The sequence below is a fragment of the Camellia sinensis genome, chromosome 8, assembly GCF_055761805.1.
Source record: "Camellia sinensis isolate YWXY chromosome 8, ASM5576180v1, whole genome shotgun sequence".
Classification (NCBI taxonomy): domain Eukaryota; kingdom Viridiplantae; phylum Streptophyta; class Magnoliopsida; order Ericales; family Theaceae; genus Camellia; species Camellia sinensis.
In genome coordinates this window covers 135,666,935-135,692,199 of record NC_138968.1, presented here as the reverse complement: position 1 = coordinate 135,692,199, position 25,265 = coordinate 135,666,935, and the positions used below count along the sequence as shown (strand labels likewise).

General features: G+C 36.1%; 1 protein-coding gene across 1 annotated transcript; it reads left to right on the top strand.

The window, feature by feature from the left end:
• Positions 1–8,473: 8,473 nt before the first annotated feature.
• On the top strand, positions 8,474–25,036 carry LOC114312530 (F-box/kelch-repeat protein At3g23880-like). Its single transcript, XM_082883546.1, has 2 exons — positions 8,474–9,772; positions 24,764–25,036. Exons 1-2 carry the CDS (start codon positions 8,514–8,516, stop codon positions 24,765–24,767), a joined length of 1,263 nt encoding a protein of 420 aa, XP_082739672.1. The 5' UTR covers positions 8,474–8,513; the 3' UTR covers positions 24,768–25,036.
• The last annotated feature ends 229 nt before the right edge of the window (positions 25,037–25,265 follow it).

Below are 25,265 nucleotides of genomic sequence, written 5' to 3'. Positions count from 1 at the left end.
CTTCTGTGTTTACGAACATTTTGAAATGAACCCTTTGTTACTCCTTTTCTGGTTATCAACGCTTTGAAATGTTACTCCTTCATACTTTTCGTGAAAATGTTTACACCATTTTTGAAAAGTTACTGCTTTTGTGTAAGAATTGTTGGCATGAGATTTATACTTTTTCTTCGAACTTACACCTTTTGTGAAAGGCCAACTTAAACCTATTTCGGAAGTCACTTATACCTTTTGTGGAAAAAAAAAAATCATCAAATTTACACCTTTTTCTTAACCTTATACCTTTTCGTGGAAGTGCTTATATTTTTTTTTAAAAGTTACTCCTTTTGTGTAAGAATTTTTGGCATCAAGTTTATACTTTTGTGGTTATATACTCTTTCACAAGAGGTGTAAGTTTGAAAAAAAGTATAAATCTTATGACAAAAATTATTTCACAAAAGGAGTAACTTTTCAAAAAAAATATAAGCACTTCCACGAGAGGGTCAAAATGTGTAAATTTGATGAATTTATCTTTTCACAAAAGGTATAAGTGACTTCAGACAAAGCTTTAAGTTGGCCTTCCACAAACGGTGTAAGTTCGAAGAAAAGGTATAAAAGTTATGCCAAAAATTGTTACACAAAAGGACTAACTTTTCAAAAAAATATAAGCACTTCCACGAAAAGGTATAAGCTTAAGCAAAAGGTGTAAATTTGATGAATTTATCTTTTCACAAAAGGTATAATTGACTTCCGAAAAAGGTTTAAGTTGGCCTTACACAAACGGTGTAAGTTCGAAGAAAAGGTATAAATCTTATGCCAAAAATTCTTACACAAAAGGAGTAACTTTTCAAAAAAAATATAAGCACTTCCACGAAAAGGTATAAGCTTAGGCAAAAGGTGTAAATTTGATGAATTTATTTTTTCACAAAGGGTATAACTGACTTCCGAAAAACCTTTAAGTTGGGCTTCCACAAAAGGTGTAAGTTCGAAGAAAATGTATAAATCTTATGCCAAAAATTCTTACACAGAAGGAGTAACTTTTCGAAAAATATATAAGCACTTCCACGAAAGGTGTAAGCTTAAGCAAAAGGTGTAAATTTGATGAATTTATCTTTTCACAAAAGGTATAAGTGACTTCCGAAAAGGGTTTAAGTTGGCCTTCCACAAACGGTGTAAGTTCGAAGAAAAGGTATAAATCTTATGCCAAAAATTCTTACACAAAAGGAGTAACTTTTCCAAAAAAATATAAGCACTTCCACGAAAAGGTATAAGCTTAAGCAAAAGGTGTAAATTTGATGAATTTATTTTTTCACAAATGGTATAACTGACTTCCAAAAAAGCTTTAAGTTGGACTTTCACAAAAGGTGTAAGTTCGGAGAAAACGTATAGATCTATGCCACAAAGAGATGTAAGTAACTTCGCAAAACGTCCAAGTTCCGTTTTTTTTGTAAGTTCCTAAAATCCAATCACACTGTATTTGTCTTGTTCAGATAATGGCAATGTGAGAGACAAGGGCGTTTCGGAGGGCTTGGCCTTTGTCCCAGTAGAACTCCGTTTCAGAGAAGACGAGTCTGTGAGGGCTTGGAATAGCGACTCCGACCCCAAATCCAACCAAGTATGTCAATGTAAAAGAGAACCGTTTTTAATATAGCGCAACGGACAGAGAGAGAGAGAGAGAGAGAGAGAGAGAGATAGACTGAGATCGACAGACATAGAGACCTAGATGGACACTGATCGACAGAGTGACCGAGATCGACAGAGATCGACAGAGAAGAGACCCACATGGACACCGACAGACCAAGATCGCTGGAGACAGACCGAGATAAACAGGGATCGACAGAGGGAGACCGACATCGACACAGAGAGACCAAGATCGATAGCCAATCTTTCAAAAAACCTTTGATTTGCGGCGGCGGTGCCAGTGGAGGTGCCGATCTCAGAAGGCTGTGAGCACCGGAGCCCACCGACGCTTGTGTGGTCAGCGGTGGTCACGACCCTTTCATTTGTTCAGTGGTTGTCTCAATTGGGTTTATGAACACTTCGAAATGTTACTCCTTCTGTGTTTACTACTCTGAGATGAACATATGTTACTCCTTCTGTGTTTACGAACATTTTGAAATGAACCCTTTGTTACTTGTTTTCTGGTTATCAACGCTTTGAAATGTTACTCCTTCATACTTTTCGTGAAAATGTTTACACCATTTTTGAAAAGTTACTGCTTTTGTGTAAGAATTGTTGGCATGAGATTTATACTTTTTCTTCGAACTTACACCTTTTGTGAAAGGCCAACTTAAACCTATTTCGGAAGTCACTTATACCTTTTGTGGAAAAAAAAATCATCAAATTTACACCTTTTTCTTAAACTTATTCCTTTTCGTGGTAGTGCTTATATTTTTTTTTAAAAGTTACTCCTTTTGAGTAAGAATTTGTGCCATCAAGTTTATACTATTGTGGTTATATACTCTTTCACAAGAGGTGTAAGTTTGAAGAAAAAGTATAAATCTGATGACAAAAATTATTTCACAAAAGGAGTAACTTTTCAAAAAAAATATAAGCACTTCCACGAGAGGGTCAAAATGTGTAAATTTGATGAATTTATCTTTTCACAAAAGGTATAAGTGACTTCCGACAAAGCTTTAAGTTGGCCTTCCACAAACGGTGTAAGTTCGAACAAAAGGTATAAAAGTTATGCCAAAAATTGTTACACAAAAGGAGTAACTTTTCAAAAAAATATAAGCACTTCCACGAAAAGGTATAAGCCTAAGCAAAAGGTGTAAATTTGATGAATTTATCTTTTCACAAAAAGGTATAATTGACTTCCGAAAAAGGTTTAAGTTGGCCTTCCACAAACGGTGTAAGTTCGAAGAAAAGGTATAAATCTTATTCCAAAAATTCTTACACAAAAAGAATAACTTTTCGAAAAAAATATAAGCACTTCCATGAAAGGTGTAAGCTTAAGCAAAAGGTGTAAATTTGATGAATTTATCTTTTCACAAAAGGTATAAGTGACTTCCGAAATGGGTTTAAGTTGGCCTTCCACAAACGGTGTAAGTTCGAAGAAAAGGTATAAATCTTATGCCAAAAATTCTTACACAAAAGGAGTAACTTTTCGAAAAAAATATAAGCACTTCCACGAAAGGTGTAAGCTTAAGCAAAAGGTGTAAATTTGATGAATTTATCTTTTCACAAAAGGTATAAGTGACTTCCGAAATGGGTTTAAGTTGGCCTTCCACAAACGGTGTAAGTTCGAAGAAAATGTATAAATCTTATGCCAAAAATTCTTACACAAAAGGAGTAACTTTTCCAAAAAAATATAAGCACTTCCACGAAAAGGTATAAGCTTAAGCAAAAGGTGTAAATTTGATGAATTTATTTTTTCACAAATGGTATAACTGACTTCCAAAATGGCTTTAAGTTGGACTTTCACAAAAGGTGTAAGTTCGGAGAAAACGTATAGATCTATGCCACAAAGAGATGTAAGTAACTTCGCAAAACGTCCAAGTTCCGTTTTTTTTGCAAGTTCCTAAAATCCAATCACACTATATTTGTCTTGTTCAGATATTGGCAATGTGAGAGAGAAGGGCGTTTCGGAGGGCTTGGCCTTTCTCCCAGTAGAACTCCGTTTCATACAAGACGAGTCTGGGAAGGCTGCCAATAGCGACTCCGAGTCCAAATCCAACCAAGTATGTCAATGTAAAAGAGAACCGTTTTTAATATAGAGCAACGGACAGAGAGAGAGAGAGAGAGAGATAGACTGAGATCAACAGACATAGAGACCTAGATGGACACTGATCGACAGAGGGACCGAGATCGACAGAGATCGACAGAGAAGAGACCCACATGGACACCGACAGACCAAGATCGCTGGAGACAGACCGAGATAAACAGGGATCGACAGAGACAGACCGACATCGACACAGAGAGTCCAAGATCGATAGCCAATCTTTCAAAAATTCTTTGATTTGCGGCGTCGGTGCAAGTGGAGTTGCCGATCTCAGAAGGCTGTGAGCACCGGAGCCCACCGCGCTTGGGTGGTCAGCGGGGGTCACGAACCCTTTGATTTGTTCAGTGGTTCTCTCAATTGGTTTATGAACACTTCGAAATGTTACTCCTTCTGTGTTTACTACTCTGAGATGAACATATGTTACTCCTTCTGTGTTTACGAACATTTTGAAATGAACCTTTTGTTACTCCTTTTCTGGTTATCAACGCTTTGAAATGTTACTCCTTCATTAAAATATTTACACCATTTTGGAAAAGTTACTGCTTTTGTGTAAGAATTGTTGGCATAAGATTTATACTTTGGACTTTTTCTTCGAACTGACACCTTTTGTGAAAGCCCAACTTAAACCTATTTCGGAAGTCACTTATACCTTTTGTGAAAAAAAAAAAATCATTAATTTTGCACCTTTTGATTAAGCTTACACTTTTTACTGAAAATACTTACACCATTTTTGAAAAGTTACTCCTTTTGTGTAAGAATTTTTGGCATGACATTTATACTTTTGTGCTTATATACTCTTTCACAGAAGGTGTAAGTTTGAAGAAAAAGTATAAATCTTATGAGAAAAATTATTTCACAAAAGGAGTAACTTTTCAAGAACAATATAAGCAGTTTCACGAAAAGGTATAAGCCGAAGCAAAAGGTGTAAATTTGATGAATTTATTTTTTCACAAAAGGTATAACTGCCTTGCGAAAAAGCTTTAAGTTGGGCATCCACAAAAGGTGTAAGTTCGAAGAAAAGGTATAAATCTTATGCCAAAAATTCTTACACAAAAGGAGTAACTTTTCGAAAAATATATAAGCACTTCCACGAAAGGTATAAGCTTAAGCAAAAGGTGTAAATTTGATGAATTTATCTTTTCACAAAAGGTATAAGTGACTTCCGAAAAAGGTTTAAGTTGGCCTTCCACAAACGGTGTAAGTTCGAAGAAAAGGTATAAATCTTATGCCAAAAATTTTTACACAAAAGGAGTAACTTTTCAAAAAAAATATAACCACTTCCACGAAAAGGTATAAGCTTAAGCAAAAGGTGTAAGTTAATGAATTTATCTTTTCACAAAAGGTATAACTGACTTGCGAAAAAGCTTTAAGTTATCCTTCCACAAACGGTGTAAGTTCGAAGAAAAGGTATAATCTTATGCCAAAATTCTTACACAAAAGGAGTAACTTTTCAAAAAAATGTAAGCACTTCCACAAAAAGGTATGAGCTTAGGGAAAAGGTGTAAATTTGATGACTTTATTTTTCCACAAAAGGTATAACTGATCGACAGAGTGTTATCGACAGATATAGATACCGTTTTTAGTATAGAGCAACGGACAGAGACATAGAGAGAGAGAGAGAGAGAGAGAGAGAGAGAGAGAGAGAGAGAGATAGACTGAGATCCACAGACATAGAGACCTAGATGGACACTGATCGACAGAGGGACCGAAATCGACAGAGATCGACAGAGAAGAGACCCACATGGACACCGACATACCAAGATCGCTGGAGACAGACCGAGATAAACAGGGATCGACAGAGAGAGACCGACATCGACACAGAGAGACCAAGATCGATAGCCAATCTTTCAAAAAACCTTTGATTTGCGGCGGCGGTGCCAGTGGAGGTGCCGATCTCAGAAGGCTGTGAGCACCGGAGCGCACAGACGCTTGGGTGGTCAGCGGTGGTCACGACCCTTTGATTTGTTCAGTGGTTGTCTCAATTGGGTTTATGAACACTTCGAAATGTTACTCCTTCTGTGTTTGCTACTTTCAGATGAACATATGTTACTCCTTCTGTGTTTACGAACATTTTTAAATGAACCCTTTGTTACTCCTTTTCTGGTTATCAACGCTTTGAAATGTTACTCCGTCATACTTTTCGTGAAAATATTTACACCATTTTTGAAAAGTTACTGCTTTTGTGTAAGAATTGTTGGTATGAAATTTATACTTTTTCTTCGAACTTACACCTTTTGTGAAAGGCCAATTTAAACCTATTTCGGAAGTCACTTATACCTTTTGTGGAAAAAAAAATTCATCAAATTTACACCTTTTTCTTAACCTTATACCTTTTCGTGGAAGTGCTTACATATATTTTGAAAAGTTACTCCTTTTGTGTAAGAATTTTTGACTTCCGAAAAGCTTTAAGTTGGGCTTCCACAAAAGGTGTATGTTCGAAGCAAAAGGTATAAATCTTATGCCAAAAATTCTTACACAAAAGGAGTAAGTGTTCATAAAAGGTGTAAATGATTTATACTTTTCAGTAATCAGTTACGCCTTTTCTGAAATTCCTTACGCCTTTCTTGAAAACTTATACTTTTCTTGTGACCATTTACACCTTTAGTCATATAATATATTATTTTATTAATTTACCTGGAAAGTGACCTGCTTAGCAGGTCACCAATGTGTAAGTTTCTAAATATTTTGATAAAACCCAATACATATAAATGTGTAAATGCAAAATGGAAGGGTGTAAGTGCCTTGCATACCATATGCAAGGCACACATGAGAAAAGTCCTACAAGTTTTATTTGGTTGCAAAGTGACAACATTTGATTCCTTATGAAATTGTTTTTTTATGAAATTGTTTTTTTATTCTCACTTTTAAATAAATTTCTAGTCAATTATAAAGTATAATTTTGAAAAAGGGGATTATTTTGCAATTATTTATTTATTTTTTGATAATCGCACTCCAAATTTTGTGATTTAGTGACCATAAAATATGTATGTAACTTTTAGCCTCCGTTTGGGAAGTGGGTTGGCTTTGTGGTTTTTTGATTTTTTTGGCTATTTTAGCCTGGGTTAAAAAGGCTTGGTTTGGGAAGGGCTTTTTGACTTTTTGACTTTATTGACTTTTTTTGTGAGAGAAGAGTGTAATGATTATGGATTGGATGTAATGTTTTGTTTTTTGTGGTTAAAATAGTCTATTTTGTCTTTTGTGGCTAAAATAGCTAAAAAAGCCCGAAAAAGTCCTTCCCAAACGGACCCTTAATAAATATGGAGTGGGTGTTGCCGCGCGGGGGGGGGGGGGTTGGGGTGGTGGAATGAATGCATGTTGCACTTTCCCTGGAAAATCCCTGGAAAATTTGAAAAAAATTATGTCTCAGTTGTAAAATTTTTACACTTTATTATCCCTGGAAAATTTCAATTCTTTTTGTGTGTATAAGTTTGTTCTCCTAGTAAAATGAGTCCATTTATGTAATTGTGATTTATATTGTATATGTCTTCATTGTAATTGAGAGACACATTGTGTTGATTTTTTTTGGGAAAAGGCATAACATTTTGGACCTTTTAAATTTGAAAAAAAGAAAAAAGAAAAAACGTACTAATAATGTGGGACAATAAGTAGATAATGATTTTTTTGTCATCATTTTATATCACTTAATATGTAAATATTAAAAAAAGGGAAATTACGAAGGAAAAAAGAATTTAGGTTTGATCATTGTAACAAAATAATTATGAGTTTTTAATTTTAATAAATTAAATTATAAAATTTTGATTTATTTTCAATCTAAATTATTTATTTATTTAAAATTGACAGGAAAAAATATTTAATCATTAAACTCAAAACAAATGTAAATGAAAAGTCTAAATATATTTTTTTGTTCGAGTTTAATAATTAAAATATTATTTTTTCACTAATTTTACTTGGGGGGTGTTTGGGTAGAAACTTTTAGCTTTTTTTGGCTAAAATAGTCACAAAAAATAAAATAGGTTTTTTAGGCTAATAAGATAAAATATCACATCTAACATATAATCATTATATTATTTTTTTACAAAGAAAAATGCTTCCTACCCCCAGCTGGGGGTGACACCCAGTGAGGTGTCAGCTGGGGGTTGGTCCGGAAAAAACAATTTTTCTGTTTTTTTTTTTTTTTTGACTTCCGACCAGTGGGGACGCGCCACGTCACTGGGGGCGCGACCCCCACTGGGTGTATGAAGCAAGGTTGTTTTACAAAAAAGTAAAAAAAGCCAAAAGCGTTTCCGCAATGAATCTTTTTAATTTCATGCTAAAATAGTCAAAAAGTCAACTCACTTGCCAAACAAACCTTAGCCAAAAACTAAAATAATCTACTAAAATAGCAACTTCTTAAACATCCACTTAGTTTACATTGAAAATATATTAAAAGATTATGATTTAAAATTATGAAATTAAAACTTAGGGTTTGTTGTCAATTTTTTTTTTTTCATTGTAATTTTCCTTATTAAAATCAAAAAAATACCTTCGTATATAAAATGATGAAAAAAAGGAAAAATAGCATATCAGTATACATTTTAAAAATAATTATAACTTCGTAGTAAATTTTACAATAATTAAACTCATAGTTGTTTTTGATAAATCTGTAATTTTTTTTTATATTTATTTTTTTGAAAAGTAAGACTGATTCATAATTTTCAAAAAAAAAAAAAAAAACTAAAAAGCAATCCTCCTATGACCATATGCCACGTGGCGAGCCACTGTTGAAGTCATGCCCTTTCCCTCTCAATGAGACGTCGTCGAAGAACTGTCAAAGCCCTAAAATAAAATCAAACCCTCTCTCTCTCTCTCTACAATGTCGGACTACCTACCTACCAAGGTACTGATTGAAATCCTCTCAAGACTCCCAGTGATCTCTCTCCTCCGATTCAGGTGCGTATGCAAATCATGGCGCTCTCTCATCTCCAACTCCTCTTTCATCACTTCCCACCTCAATCACTCCACCACCACCTTCAACTTGATTCTTCTTCGCCACTGCTCTCACCGCAAAGAGCGCTTCTCACTCCACTTCAACAACCACACTTTCCCCAAATTCCTAGACCTCAAATGCCCATCTTCGACTCACTTCAAATACTACTTCAGAATTGTTGGGTCCTGTAATGGGTTGCTCTGTCTCACCGACGATTGCTTCGGTTACACCAATACCATCATTCTCTGGAACCCTTCGATTCACCGCTCTCTCACCCTTCCTGTGCCCCGTGTTACCTCTGAATCAACTTCCCCTTTTATGTGTGTTCATGGGTTTGGCCTTGATTTGATTAAAAATGACTTCAAGGTTGTCAGGATTTCGTATTTGGGATCAGAAAATGGGTTTAAGGTTCCTCCTCAAGTCGAAATTTATGTCCTCGGCGATCCTTCTTGGAGGGATTTTGATGGTGTTGTGCCGCGTTTTGGCATGGTTAATTACTTTTGGTCACAAGCTTATTTGAATGGGAAGGTTCATTGGGTTTCTTACAAGCTTATTGACCCGGTTACTCGTGGTTGTTTTGCTCTGTTTTTTTATTTGGGTAATGAAGTCTTTGGGGAGATTGAGTTGCCACTGAGTCTGGTTCATCAGTTTCCTAGGAACATGTTGACTGCTATAGTGGGTGAATCACTTTCGGTGCTACAGTATGATTCACCGGTATACAGTAAGAGTTGTACGGTGTGGGTTATGAAGGAATATGGGGTGGTGGGGTCTTGGAGTAAGCAATATACAATTGATCTTGATGGAAGATTGGTGTTGACGCTTGGCTTGAGAAAGAACGGTGAAATGCTGTTGGGAATGGGTAGAGAGCTGGTCTCATATGACTTTGAGTGCCAAGAAATGACAAACCTTGGAGTCAGTGGCAGCAAAGATGCGTTTTGGGTGGATAAGTACATGGAGAACCTAGTTTTACTGGAGGAAGGAACTCAAGTTGTGGATGGCTGCTCGACAAATTCTTCTGATGCAGTTAATAGTGAGGGAGAACCAGCTTTGCCAGAGGAAAATGATGGACCTGAGGAGAGTCTAGTTGAACAACGTGCATACTTCATGCAAACAGTATGCTTGATACATTTGAAGCTTGTCTTTAGGTTTGCTGAATACCTTCTTCTAGTTAAATACATGCTATTAACATTCCTCAGGACCTCTTTTGGATGCTAATATCTTGATTTTGGTGTGGCTTGTTGCCCTTGTTTTAGTTCATTACTTTATTATGGTATTTTGTTCTTTTGATGGAATAGAATTTGCACATTTCTAAATAGATGGTGTTATTGCATTGTTTGCTTGAACTGTGCTAGTGGTAGTTGCTTTCAAGTGGAGTAATTAGCATTTCTCTAGGCAATGGGCCGCAAAGGTTGTGTTCTGTGTTTTCAGTGACTAATTTATTTGAACCAAATGAACATCCAATGATTACTAGATTTAATGAATCCTTTTTCACGATAATGTGCCAGTTGTTGGGGAAGTTTAATTTCTTAGAATTTTGCGAAGAATATGGTATGAATACTGAATGATAATCATTTCGGTAACGGATGACATATCATACTAGATGAACCTGTGGTGCTTGATCTCAGCTATAGTTCATGAATTTGCCTTTTCTGTATGCATGGTATGAATACTGAATGATAATCATTTCAGAAACGGATGATATATCATACTAGATGAACCAGTGGTGATTGATCTCAACTATAATTCATGAATTTACCTTTTCTGTATGCAACTTCTCATAAAGTTTGTGTGTTGTGTTTACTAACAGTTAAGATATCAAGATCGTTTTGGGTAATTTTAAACATTGATTTGTGAAGAATTATCTAGTTAGAAATGTTATATGTAAGAATTTTTGAGAAACTTTTGTTTAGTGAAAGTGACAGACAGCATCCACACTGCCATCTCTCCTCTAGTGCACAACTTATTTTGTTTTTCCTAATCTTTGTGTCAACATAATGGGAACGGAAATCTTTAAAAAAAAAAAGAAGGTAAAAAAAAAAAAAAAAAAAGAGAAAAAAAAAGTTGGTCAGTGTGACAATTATTGTGTGTGTAGACGATGGGTACTAATAATGCTATATTGGACTTAACAGAGTGAGGTGGTGGTGTGAACGTGATAGGAGGGAAAATTTGTGACCCAATTGTTGAATGGGAAACTGCTCAAATGCACCCAATTGTTGTTGATTCCAAAACCATTGAATTAAGTTAAGATTCCAAAACCATTGAATTAAGTTAAGATTTCAAAACCAAAATAATAATAGTAAGTATAAAGATAGTAGTGCAGCAAGTGTCAAAATTTTATGAATGTGATTACATATTAGCTCAGACTTACCTGGGAACATTTTCAACTCGATATTTGCACACGTTTTACAAATACATTGGGGTGCATGTCTTTTCTATGTAGAAAAACACCACAAAAGGTGCACCCAACAAAGATTCTCACCTCTTTTTGTAATTATTTGCTCCACCTCTCACTCACTGATTTGTAGTTTCTTCATTTTTTTATTTATGAGGATCTCATTCCCTTGTACATTTAATGAGTTAAACTGTAGCTAAGCTTGCAGTTTCTCACACTCAACCTTGCTACCTTATTCTAATTAGATATATGATGGTAGGGTGGATTTATGATATATCAACTAAGGACTGTGGCCTAATCGTTATGTAGCACACACTTTGTAGTGTGAGATTGCGGGTTTAAATCCTATGGAGAAAAGTTTGATAACCTTTGATTATTTATTTTTCATTGTGATGGTTGTATTGAGTGATTGTTGGGTTTGGTGAATTCTTTCTAGTGATTGTCACGTTGGGTTAGGAGGTTTCTTGCTGTGATTGTTGGGTTTGTAGATATGCTTTATTAGACTATAATCGTCTAATTTGATGTAATTATTCTCATATTTGTACTTAGAGTGAATTACACTAACAGTCCCTATAGTTTGGGACTTGTGTCACTTTGGTATCTGACTTTTCAATTGCGACATATTTGATCCTGAATTTTGAATTTTGTTCTAAATAAGGACAGTTGAAGATAATATTGATCAATTTAAAGGGCAAAATCATTAATTTGATAAAATATAAACTAATTTGACAAAAATAGATGTCAAAAATATAATTTTGAATTTTTAAAAATTATTTCTACTCACTAAAGATAAAATTATGTAAAATTGATAAATTTTTTACACATTTATTTATTTATTTATTTTACCAAATGAATTTTTATTATGTGTTTGGATGATGATCATGTAATGGGGGGTTGTTTTTATTTTCATTAAATTAGTTTCTATTTTTTTAAAAGTCAAATATAGCGACAATTTTGATATCATTATTAAATCAATCCATTAAATCAAAAAATTCAAAACTAAAAACATTTCATATATTAAATATATCGATTACACATTAAAAGGCTAACAACCACTCATTACATGATCATTATCCAAACACATAATAAAAATTAATTTGGTAAAATAAATAAATAAATAATGTGTTAAAGATTTATCAATTTTACATAATTTATCTTTTAGTGGGTGGAAATAATTTTTAAAAATTTAAAAATATTTTTTGACATTTATTTTTGTCAAATTTGTTTATATTTTATCAAATTGATGATTTTGCCTTTGAAATTAAGCAATGGTACTTTCAATTGTTTTTATTTGGAACAAGATTCAAAATTCAGGGTCAAATGTGTTACAATTGAAAAGTTAGGGACCAAAGTGATACAAACCCCAAACTATAGGGATTATTAATGTAATTCGCCCTTGTACTTAATTTCTTATTGATTGGAAGAAGAAAAAAAATTAAGACATATATCACGAATGCACATGACATGAGACAAATATATCCATGACAATAGTTTCACAAGATGATATATATATACATATCAAGAAAAGTGTAACAACCTAATATTATAGCCTTATATGGCAATGTTTCTAATGTAAATTGGAATCATATGACTTATCATCTTCAAAAAAACAAAATGAAAACACAAAATACAAAATATAATAATAATAAGTAAATAAAAATCGTACAAAATTAATCAATTTGCAAAAATTTGCTTGTAGAAGCCTCATTTCTTTACCTTGGTCCAGATAGAGCTAATGGAGACAATAGAGTACAACCAGCACCAATGGCATCCTCTTGGCGATCAACATCTGGAATTGTTTTTTGTATCACAGGATTTATGAAGTTATAATCCAACTTGTTTTTAACATCAAAAGAACCCTTCAAGACCTTAACCACCATTGACATGGAAGGCCTCTTGGAAAAATCACTTTGTAGACACCATACAGCAACTCTCATCATCTCCACAACTTTTGTTCTATGTAATTGCATTTCATCATTGCCTTTATCAACGATATCGATCAATCGTCCCTTCTCTGCTTTCCTTTTAAATAGACTTAGTGAATGCATATCTTCATCAAGTTGAGATCTATCAACATTTTGCTCCCACACAACATTTCCAAGACCACAACACCAAAGCCATAGATATCTACTTTCTGAGTAGTAATTGAGTTCAACCATTCGGGAGCCAAATAGCCAGGTGTTTCCTTCATCATTGTTGCAACCTGGCTTTGGTCTCTATCAATTAGTTTTGACAATCCAAAATTAGAAATTTTTTAAGGAAGATCATCTAAGAGGATGTTTTGGGGTTTGATATCAAAGTGAAATATTTTCTGCCTACATTCCTCATGGAGATAGGTTAGTCCCTTGGCTATATCCATGATGATCTTCCTTCTGGATTGCCACCCAAGAGTGAGCTCTTGGTGCCTTTGAAAGATCTATGTATCCAAGGATCCATTGGACATGTACTCATAAACTAGAAGCCAATATGATTTCTCAGCACAAAATCTAAGTAATCTCACCAAATTGAAATGGTGAGTGTTGCCTATTATCTCAACTTCAACTAACTTCTTAACTTGACCAATACCATTGAGACGCTTCACTGCTACTTTGGTGCCATTGCTTAATATCCCTTGAAACACTAACCCAAATCCTCTTTCCCGAGCTTATTATCGAAATTGCTTGTCATGGATGTCAATTCTTCACAAGAGAATCTAGGATACAGCCCTAGTACTTGATCGATAAAGAACTCATCAGGTCCCTTAGATTCTCCTTTGTTTTTGAAAATGAAAATGCAAGCGGCAACCATAAAACATACACCAAAGAAAGCTCCGAGGCCGGATCCCAATATGACTAATGTTTGTTGATTTCTTTGGAGGAGAATTTGTTGGTGAAGGAATTGGAGATTTTTGCAGTTTAAGAAATATGACGACTTTATCATCCCTTCCCTCCTTATTTATAAGAGAATAGACTTCAGATAGCAATAAACAACCTTTCTTTGAATGATAGTCCTAGTCATGTGCAAACAAAGCGTCTTTGCATGAACAGTTTTTCAAGCAACTCTTTTTGCAATCCTCTAACTCTGATTTCTCATCAATGTGGTAATTGTTTCCATTTTTGTATTTCATGTTGAAGTAAAAGTAACTAATATTCTTAAGCTCTGAAAGGATGTGATAGTGAGAATGGTTGCAAGAAATGGGTGTAACAGGGGAACATCCAAGATTGGATTGCCTAGAATTTATTTGCATGGAAGTGTTGCCGGTGGCAATTTCCTCAAGACAGGCGCACTGTCTGTTTGGTGAATAGATGCTGTAATTGCCGCATGTCGTGGGTTACCCACAGTCATCAATATCTAATGTCAGTACATCTGCCACAACATTCCAATTCAATCCTCCCCACTCATAAGCCTTTAAATGCCATCAGGTTCCAACCTGGTGAACTGAGCTAACAATGAAACTGCAAGATAAATTTTTTGACCGTTGAAGATTTCCATTTTGAAATCTGACATTATCCCCAATTAAATAGGATTGAAAATAGACCAAGGGTGGATTGGTTTCTACATAAGCGACCAGATTGTAATACTGAACTGTAAGTGAATAAAAATCTTGAGTCCAGTTAGATGCAGATGTGTTGGCAGTCAGATTTTGGCCATTAACCAACGTTTGCCCAACAAGTAAGGAGTCTGTTGGGTGATCAAATGATTGCCAAACTATTGCATTGTTTTGATCAAAGAGGACCAGGTTTCCATCTTCAGTCAAGTTTAAGCCTGAGACAGAGTACTTTCCTCCTCCTCCTCCTCCTCCTCATCCTCCTCCTCTAGTGTTTGTAGACTAGATGGAAGTGCCATCGGTATCTGCCAAGATCAAGTCTCCTTCCTGAGTGAGTTTCAAGGTTGAGGTAAGTTTCACAGAATGGTTTGGATTAGTGGACCAAACTACTTGAGGGGGGGTAATTGTCATCGATTTCTGTTCGGAGGGCATCTGCTTGGATGAGAACACAAAGGATGCAGGCAGTGTATGCAAAATCGCAGTAGAAGTTGACAGAAAAACGCTTTCGAAAGCCTCCTCTTCGAATAAGGATGGGCTTCTGTTAGGTCCCTTTATTGTTAAATCCGAGTACAAAACTTTGTGTTGAAAAATTTGTAATTTTTTCTATGTTTGTGTCTTTCTTGCTCGAGCGGGACCATTGGCGCTCGAGCGGAGATTGGGGTCTCTCAGTATTTTGTCAGGTTTGTAAAAATACTGGAAGGCGTGATTTCGCGCTCGAGCGGGTTCTCAAGCGCTCGAGCGGAACTCTGTTTTATCCCACGCATATTTTGCTGAATCCGCTCAAGCGGGCTGTTGGGTGCTCGAGTGGAGATTGCGGACTCAGGTTGCCTATTTATACCTGTTTAGGCTGATTTTAGGATTTACTTTTCCTAGACCTTATTCAAGAGTCCTAGGGTTTTGTTTGAAGTTTTCTTCTGAGGTTTTTGTGAGTTTTCCTTGATGTTTTTGAGAGAGTTCTAAACTTATGATTTGAGATTCATACATCAAGGAGTTTGTTACTTTATATTCAAGAGAGTTCTCTTCGGTGGATTCCGAAGATTCAAACGTAGAGTTTCAAAAGGCGTTTGATTCTGTACGTAGTCGTTAATTCAACAAGTGAAGTTGTGGATTCAACTTCAGGATTGATCAGTTCTGAGACGAAGGTGTGGTGAAAGAGTTACAAAAGATTCGAAGACAAATTGACTGAGTTGGGTAATTTGTGTATTATCTTTGTAACCTTTCTTTCTTCAGTAGTGGATTGATTAGTGGCGTTTCGCCCGTGGTTTTTCATTACAATTGAAGGTTCTTCAATTGTGATTTTTCCACGTAAAAATCATTTGTGTCGATTTATTGTTTATTCCGAAAAACAAACAATCTAAATCACTTTTGTAAGTGCTGGTTGATTTAGATTGTGTGTTTTTGGATAATTAGGGTTTGGAATATTTTAATCTTGATCTAATCATGAATCACTCAGGATTTTCAATTGGTATTAGAGCAGGTCACTCTTTGTTTTTATCAAAACTATAGGAATGTGATTTTGTGTGACTAGTATTATGGATTCTATTCGTGAAGGTAACTCGACTCATAGACCTCCTTTACTCGACGGTACAAACTATTCTTATTGGAAAGCTCGTATGAGAGTGTTTTTAAAATCCATCGATGAGAAAGTTTGGCACTGCGTAATCTATGGGTGGAGTGAACCTATTGTCACCATTAATGGTGTTGATATTCCTAAACCCCTTGATAAATGGGACACAACGGATTACCAAAACTCAAGTTGGAACAGTAAGGCTCTCAATTCCTTGTTTTGCTTCGTCACACCTGATGAGTTTCTTCGAATCTACGCGTGTGAGGTAGCAAAAGAGGCTTGGGACATTCTTGAAACGATTCATGAAGGTACTACTTCTGTCAAAAGGTCAAAACTTCAACGTCTCACCTCCGCCTTTGAAACCCTTTTTATGTGCAACGATGAGACGTTTGATGATTTCTATGCAAAACTTAGTGATATCGTGAATTCCTGTTTCACACTTGGTGAAAAAATCCCGGAAGCTAAAGTTGTTGGAAAATTTTTGAGGTCCCTTCCCGAGAGGTTCCAATCAAAAGTAACAGCCATTGAGGAGGCTCAGAATGTTAATACCCTCAAGCTTGATCAATTGGTTGGAAACTTGCAGACTTATGAAGCCTACCAGATTTCAAAGAAAAAACAAAAAGATAGTGTGGCTTTCACTAGTGCGCATGAGATTGCAAAAACTCCGGAGATTGAATTTGATTTAGAGTCTGAGATGACGGCTATGCTTACAAAACAGTTTAAAAAAATTTTGAAGAAAAAGAAGCCTAATTTCAGAGACCCTATTTCAAAAGACAAGAGTAATGAAAAACCCAAAACTTTTCCATCAAAATTTGCTCAAAAAACTGAAAAGAGATTGTAAAGGGGCAAGGGGTCAAGTGCTATGAATGTCAAGGGTTTGGTCATATTGTCCTTGAATGCCCTTCGAAAAAGAATCGAAAGAAAGTTTACACTGTGACTTGGGATGATGAAAGCGGGTCGGAGCAAGAACCCGAAGAACCTGAAGAACCTGAATCCGGTGAAGACGGGGATAGTGCTTTCATGGCATTTTGGACCACTTTTTCTCAACCTCTTCCAAAGCCATCGGAATTAGCTCGTGATCAGAATCTGCATCATGCTCCCACCTTTGATGGGACTAACTACCTATATTGGAAAATCAGAATGAGGGCTTTTCTGAGAGCTTCTGAACCAGAAGGTTGGCAAGCCATTGAAGAAGATATAGAAAGTGCAGACAATCCGGGCAATCAGAGAGCCCTGATTACTATTCGTGGAGCAATTTCCTATGAAAAATAGCAACGAGTTGTTCACTGCACAAAGGCTAAAGATGCATGGGAAATTCTGAGCCAATTCCATGAAAGAGGAGATTCACCTTCACTACCATCCAACAACTTCCCTGCCTTAGTTGCTAGATTGGATGAGGTCAAGGAGGATGAAGAGCAAAAAGAGGATGATGAAACATCTGAAGACAATGATGAGGTCAATGGTGATGAACTATAACAAGCTTACGAAAAGTTGTACGAGAAATCTCTAAATTTGTCCAAAATCAATGACAAACTCTCTCTCAAGCTCAAAACATGTGAGAGTGAGAATGTCAGGCTAAAAGGAGAACTTGTAGTAGCAAAACAGAATGTCATCAAGATCTCAAGTGACAGGCAAGACTTATGTGGAAAAATTCTATCCTGTGAAACTGAAAGGAATGAACTTTTGAAAGTGTATTCCACATATGAAGAAAAGCTTGAAAGTCTTGAGTTGTCACAAGCTGCATTGGAAGAGATAGTCTGTCAGAAAGACGAAGAACTCCGTATTGCTAGAACAACAATTGCCATGTGGAACAAAGGTTCCAAATCTCTAGAAGACATACTCGGGTCTCAACAAATGGGTTCTGACAAAAGTGGGCTAGGCTATGGTGCGACAGCTCACAAGGGACAGGCCTCTACCTCACATAACCTGAAGACTCAAGCAAAGGGAAAATTGAAGGTAAACCAGGATGATTCCTTTCTTCATCTACCAAAAGCAGGTAAGATTAACAAAAAGGAGGTAAATCCTGTTTTTATTTGTCATCACTGTGGTAGGTATGGCCATATTCGTCCTTACTGTTTTGAATTGTTTGGTAAGGTGTCTCAAAAGGGTAGAAATTCGAATACTTTCTGGGCTAGGAGACAACCTTATATGTCTAGGCGGAATACCAAGACTAAAAAGTTTTGGGTGAGAAAAGATGATTTGACTTGTTTAGTTGTTCACACTGCTCTAAAAGCACGTGATTCACACATGTGGTATTTTGATAGTGGCTGCTCTCGTCATGTGTCTGGTAACAAATCCTACTTCACCTCCCTAGAAAAATATGAAGGAGGAATTGTTACCTTTGGAGATGACGGCACTTCTAGAGTCATTGGAAAGGGCTCTATCAGTGTTGCTGGTCTTCCCAAGCTGGATAATGCTTTACTTGTTGATGGTCTTAAAGCAAACCTTTTGAGCATTAGTCAAATGTGTGATTCCCATCATGAAGTATTGTTTTCAAAAAATAAATGTGAAATTTTGGATAAAAAGGGAAATACTGTCTTACATGGGGTTCGCACATCTGATAACTGCTATGGGATTGTTACTACTAATGATCTCACTTGTCACTCTGCCATCATAAGTAACATTGATTTGTGGCATCAAAGATTAGGTCACATGAATTTCAAAGACCTAACTAAGATAGCCAACAAAGAGCTTGTGAGAGGAGTACCCAAACTGGGTAAGAATTTGAGCCATGTGTGTGGACCATGTCAACTTGGAAAGCAAACCCGTGCCCCTCATAAAAAGGTGGACAGCTTTACAACCAAACGTCCTCTTGAATTGATTCACATGGATTTAATGGGTCCTACTCGCGCTGAAAGTATTGGAGGTAAAAGATATATTTCTCTAACTGTTGATGATTTTACTCGATTTTCTTGGGTAAATTTTTTAAGAAAAAAATCTGATACGTTTGATGCTTTCCAGGCTTTAGTCCTTAAAATCCAAAATGAACAGGGTGTTTCCATTGGGCGTATCATAAGAATCTGAACTGATCATGGTCGTGAATTGAAAATCCTAAGTGATTCTTGATTAGATCAAGATTAAAATATTCCAAACCCTAATTATCCAAAAACACACAATCTAAATCAACCAGCACTTACGAAAGTGATTTAGATTGTTTGTTTTTTGGAATAAACAATAAATCGACACAAACGATTTTACGTGGAAAAATCACAATTGAAGAACCTTCAATTGTAATGAAAAACCATGGGCGAAACGCCACTAATCAATCCACTACTGAAGAAAGAAAGATTACAAAGATAATACATAAATTACCCAACTCAGTCAATTTGTCTTCGAATCTTCTGTAACTCTTTCACCACGCCTTCGTCTCGGAACTGATCAATCCTGAAGTTGAATCCACAACTTCACTTGTCGAATTAACGACTACGTACAGAATCAAACGTCTTTTGAAACTCTGTGTTTGAATCTTCGGAATCCACTGAAGAGAACTCTCTTGAATATAAAGTAACAAACTCCTTAATGTATGAATCTTAAATCATAAGTTTAGAACTCTCTCAAAAACATCAAGGAAACTCACAAAAACGTCAGAAGAAAACTTCAAACAAAACCCTAGGACTCTTGAATATGGTCTAGGAAAAGTAAATCCTAAAATCAGCGTAAACAGGTATAAATAGGCAACCTGAGTCCGCAATCTCCGCTCGAGCACCCAACAGCCCGCTCGAGCGGATTCAGCAAAATATGCGTGTGATTGTTTGACCCCTTAGGTGGTGATTTGGTGTTGTCTTTTTCTGGTCGTCTAAATCTCGACTGGGTTCGAGAATTTTTCTGCAATATTCAGTAAATTAGTGACATTGTGCCTTCTTTCACTACCTGGGTTAGGTCTCAATCTATTTCTGTCACACCTGATCTCATTCGCAAGCTTCTTAAGATTAAGAGAGTCTTTCCTGAGTTCTATCCTTTTCCAGTCCGTCCCACTTGTGATTTCAATAATGTGGCTGAGGTGTTATGTGGTGCTTCTCGTACTTGGCCTACGTGTGCATTGATAAAACAGTTTGAACTCCTTTCGGAGTTTAGACTACTTAATCTTATTGTTTGTGCCAACATCCTTGTAACCACTCACTCATCCGAAATTAATCAAGACCAAGGATTTGTTTTGTTCTGTATCGCCCGTCACATGTCTATTGATCTAGCCACACTGATTATTAAGAAGATGATAGGTGTTTCTGGGAATAAACAGTTAGGACTTCCTTATGGTTGTATGATCAGCCGTCTTTTGTCCGAGCTTGAGGTCCGAGTGTTAAAGGATGATGAGTTTGCTTTCCCCTCCCGACCGTTCACTAAAAAGACCGTGTCCCAAAGTCGTGCTCATGTTAAGGGGGGAGTCTTCTTGGGTCGGTGCTTCTGTAGGTACCACTGCTGGACTAGCTGAGGAGGCTGAGTTTGACACCGCCGCTGCTGGTGGTGAGGCGGATGCTGTTCCACCTCGAACTCTTCATGATCATCTTCAGCTTTTTGAGGAGAATATGACCCGACGGTTGGACTTTCTGGATGCACGCTTTGATGCTTTTGATGGTCGCCTTGGTCAGTTGGAGCAGACTGCCTTCCAAATTACTACTCAGCTAGTGCACATCACATCCCTACTTCAGATTCAACAGCCTCCACCTCCCCCTGATGCTTGATCTTTGTGTTTTCATCCTTGATTCCCGGCCAAAAAGGGGGAGTGGACATTGGACATTTTTGGACATTTTTTTGACATTGGTGGTACAAATTTGGATATTTTGATGACATTGGTGGTACATATTTTGATATTTGGTTTTGTCTTGTTAATATTTGAATATTGTAGTTGGTGGTTAAGTCTGATTTGTTTGGATATTATTGTGGTCATTATGGATACTGTATCATGGTTATCTTTCTATGTATGTTTTGATATATTCTTATACAGTTTCACAAGTTTTGTTTTTCTGGTATGTTGCTAGCTATTTCACAGGTGAATGTTGGATGAAGTTGGATGGATGGATTGATCACATGGCAAGATTGTTTGATAATAGAGTTGTTTAGAGTCTTTTTTCTTTGTTATTAATCTTGTCCAGTGCGTGTGTTTAAGGACAATTGTTTAGAAAGGTTTTGTCCGGAAATTGACAAAGGGGGAGATTGTTAGGTCCTTTTATTGTCAAATCCGGGTATAAAACTTTGTGTTGAAAAAGTTGTAATTTTTTCTATGTTTTTGTCTTTCCCGCTTGAGCGGGACCATTGGCGCTCAAGCAGAGATTGGGGTCTCTTAGTATTTTGTCAGGTCTGTAAAAATACTAGAAGGTGTGATTTCGCGCTCGAGCGGGTTCTCAAGCGCTCGATCGGAGCTCTATTTTATCACACACATATTTTGCTGAATCCGCTCAAGCGGGCTGTTGGGCGCTCGAGCGGAGATTGCGGACTCAGGTTGCCTATTTATACCTGTTTAGGCTGATTCTAAGATTTACTTTTCCTAGACCTTATTCAAGAGTCCTAGGGTTTTGTTTGAAGTTTTCTTCTGAGGTTTTTGTGAGTTTTCCTTGATGTTTTTGAGAGAGTTCTAAACTTATGATTTGAGATTCATACATCAAGGAGTTTGTTACTTTATATTCAAGAGAGTTCTCTTCGGTGGATTTCGAAGATTCAAACGTAGAGTTTCAAAAGGCGTTTGATTCTGTACGTAGTCGTTAATTCGACAAGTGAAGTTGTGGATTCAACTTCAGGATTGATCAGTTCCGAGACGAAGGCGTGGTAAAAGAGTTACAGAAGATTCGAAGACAAATTGACTGAGTTGGGTAATTTGTGTATTATCTTTATAATCTTTCTTTCTTCAGTAGTGGATTGATTAGTGGCGTTTCGCCCGTGGTTTTTTATTACAATTGAAGGTTCTTCAATTGTGATTTTTTCACGTAAAAATCGTTTGTGTCGATTTATTGTTTATTCCGAAAAACAAACAATCTAAATCACTTTCGTAAGTGCTGGTTGATTTAGATTGTGTGTTTTTGGATAATTAGGGTTTGGAATATTTTAATCGGATTTTCAGCTTCCATACAAATCACGAAGCATTCAGGGCTGGTCGGGGTTTGTTAATGGTCCATGAACTGGATAGGATGGCAATTGGATTATCCACAAGCTGGGGATTTACTTTTATTATTAATGTTGTGTTTGGTTGGGGGATTTGGGAAGGGATTTAGAAAAGGAAAGGAAAAATGTGTGTGTAAAACTATGTGAAATGTAGGTATATTTTATTTACATTTCACCTACCTTTTCTCTTTCTATTTCCAAATTCCTTCTCAAATCCCCCAACCAAATACAACGTAAGTATGAGGAATAGATAAGAGATGTTAAAATCAGAAGAACAGTGCAACACAAACTCCTCGTTTGATCCATTAATGCATAAAAACACAGAAAGCCAAACCAACTTACTTCGAGCAATCAGATTGAAGAGGCGCTCTAGAGATGAAATGGGAACCTCCTTCCATGTGTTGTTGGAACATATATATATATATATATATATAGGGTTAATTATACCAAGTTCCCCCTCAATTTGTTGAATATCACTTTACTGCATAACTTATGAAACTATACATACTGACTCTCCTCAACTATGAAAATTGTGAAAATACGCCTCTTTTGAAGTTGGTCTGAAAGGATAAAAGTGATACATTTTTATAATTGAAGGGGTTAAACTTTATGGTTTTTGTGACGACCCCAACGCGTATACTATTTTTATATATTATTTGTGTGAGTTTAATTGCATGATTATATGTTAATTGATGTGCATATCTGCTAATTCATGGAATATCTATTTAATTGCCAACATAGAATCAGAAATTGAAAGCTCAAACGAACTCAAAAACCAAAATTGACTAGGCCGATAGGCTAATTAGAATATTTAGAATCATGTAGTAAGTTTAATTAAAATTTTATTCAGATCAAAATGATTAATTAGCCTTAATCACCCTTGATTAGCTTAACATAAGCAACATGTATAAATATGCCATATAAGCATAGTGAGCTCATATTTATCACTCTTGGCTGAGATTAAGTGAGAAACAGAGAGAACTCAAACCTTAGAGCGAGAAGGAGAAGTGTAGAGAATTGGAAGAGGATTGAAAAATTGAGCTAATTGACACTTGAATTCAAGCGTTAGGTATGATCTCAACCATAATTCTTGCAAATAATCTTAAGTAAGAGTTGAATTCAACAGGTTGTAGGATCATTTACATGTAATTGAGTAGGATAAGCTAGGATTCCCAAGAATTGACTAATCAAGGGCATAATTAAGTACATGCATGCATAAATTTTCATCTTTGAGGTTGAATTTCATCAAAGCTACCACATGCATGAAGTTTAGATACATGAACTTGGAGGTTTTTCCATGGTTTCATGCATTTTATACCATTTTGTTATGTTTTGAAAAGAAAAGAATCCAATTCAAGGCATGCATGGCTTGTAGCTTAAAGTTTTAAGTTTGAATTTGAGAATTGGACCATGATTTTGAGTAATTGGTTTCAAATTGGGAGTATTTTCATGTTATACACTGTTTTTCCATGTTTTTGTATCAACCATGCAAGGTTTGAACTTTTCAATCCATGTTTTCAGCTTCAAACACAATTCTAGAAATTCCAGAATTTGAGCAGTTCGCTTGAGCGATGGAATTGTCACTTGAGCGCACATTTCAAGCTCCCAATATTTTTGCAAACAATTACACAATGGCTTGAGCTACCAAGTATGCACTCGAGCAAACCCTGTTTTTACACTGCACATGGCTCGAGTGACAAATTGTTGCCTCAAGCTTAGATTTCAAGCATTCAATGCTTTTACAGAGCTTTGCAGACCGCTCGAGCGACCAAAGGTGCGCTCGAGCGAAGACCCTGTTTTCAGCAATTTTTGGCTAACTCTTATAAGAGCATACTTGCATCTTCATATCATTTTAAGTATTCTTAGGCATCAATTAGACACATTTAGCCATGGAATAAACTAGAAACATACAAGAAGAGAATTGAATTGAGATAAAACGGTTAATCGAAATGGTGCTTCAATTGTGTGTTTGTTATGTGTTTTGTATAGGTGGACGTCGGAGGCATAGAATCGATCCAACCCACTGTGAGTAGTAACTTTATAAAGATGTGTTCAATGTTATATTTATTTTCAAAATTGTTACATGGTTGATTTATTGAAATGTTATTTTCTAGTAATGAATGAAGTTCCTTTTGAATTGTAATTGTGGCATCCTTTAGTTAGGCCCTTGCCTGAGGGAAATAACACCATGGCCCATTGGATTAATAGGCCCTTGCGTGGGAGAAACAATACCACGACCCATTAGATAATTGAAGCACAGAGATCTCTGATGTTAGACCTTGATAGTCACATTGAAATTGTTATATTGATTGACCCGTTGTGGTTCCATTGATTGACTCAAGAGGTCCCATTGTTATTGCTACTCTATTGGATATACGATGTAAATTGATTGAATTGTTATTGCTATTGAGATACATCGAATTCATTGGTTAAGTGAAATGTTGATCAAGGAAATGGAAATTATGTTTTGAACTTTATTCATTTAACTCTTTTATACTATTATTACTCACTGAGCTCTAACTCACTATTTATATGTGTGTGTGTATATATATATGCAGATGAACAAGCTGAGCATCAAGTCTAGTGGAACCCTCGGAGTCAACCCCGTGTAAGCTGTTTTGAAGTACTTCTGAGATGAAGCAAGCTTGGGTTTGAGTGGAGCCAAGCATGGTCAACCCTTTTGTCTTTTGCTTTTGTTTTTGTCATGTTGGAATTTGTAATGGATGTAAAGTTTGGATGAATGTTGTATGACAAATGTTTAAATTGGCTATGTCGTAAGTATATAAGATGTTTGAAAGTTCATGTATAAAATGAAGTCTTTCATATAAGAATTGCTCAATGGATTGTCTATTATGTTTTGTATTGTTTTCGCTATAAGATTGATTTTGTTAATTGAGGTCATAGATAATCTGGGATTACTGGCCGGTCATGACAGTAAACCTATAGAGGCGGGTTTGGGTCGTGATAGTTACATTAATGGTGAGATAAACAAATATTTGCTAATAGTGGAGGGGGTCTTTGTGTAATTAACCATATATATATATATATACTAGAGGTGGG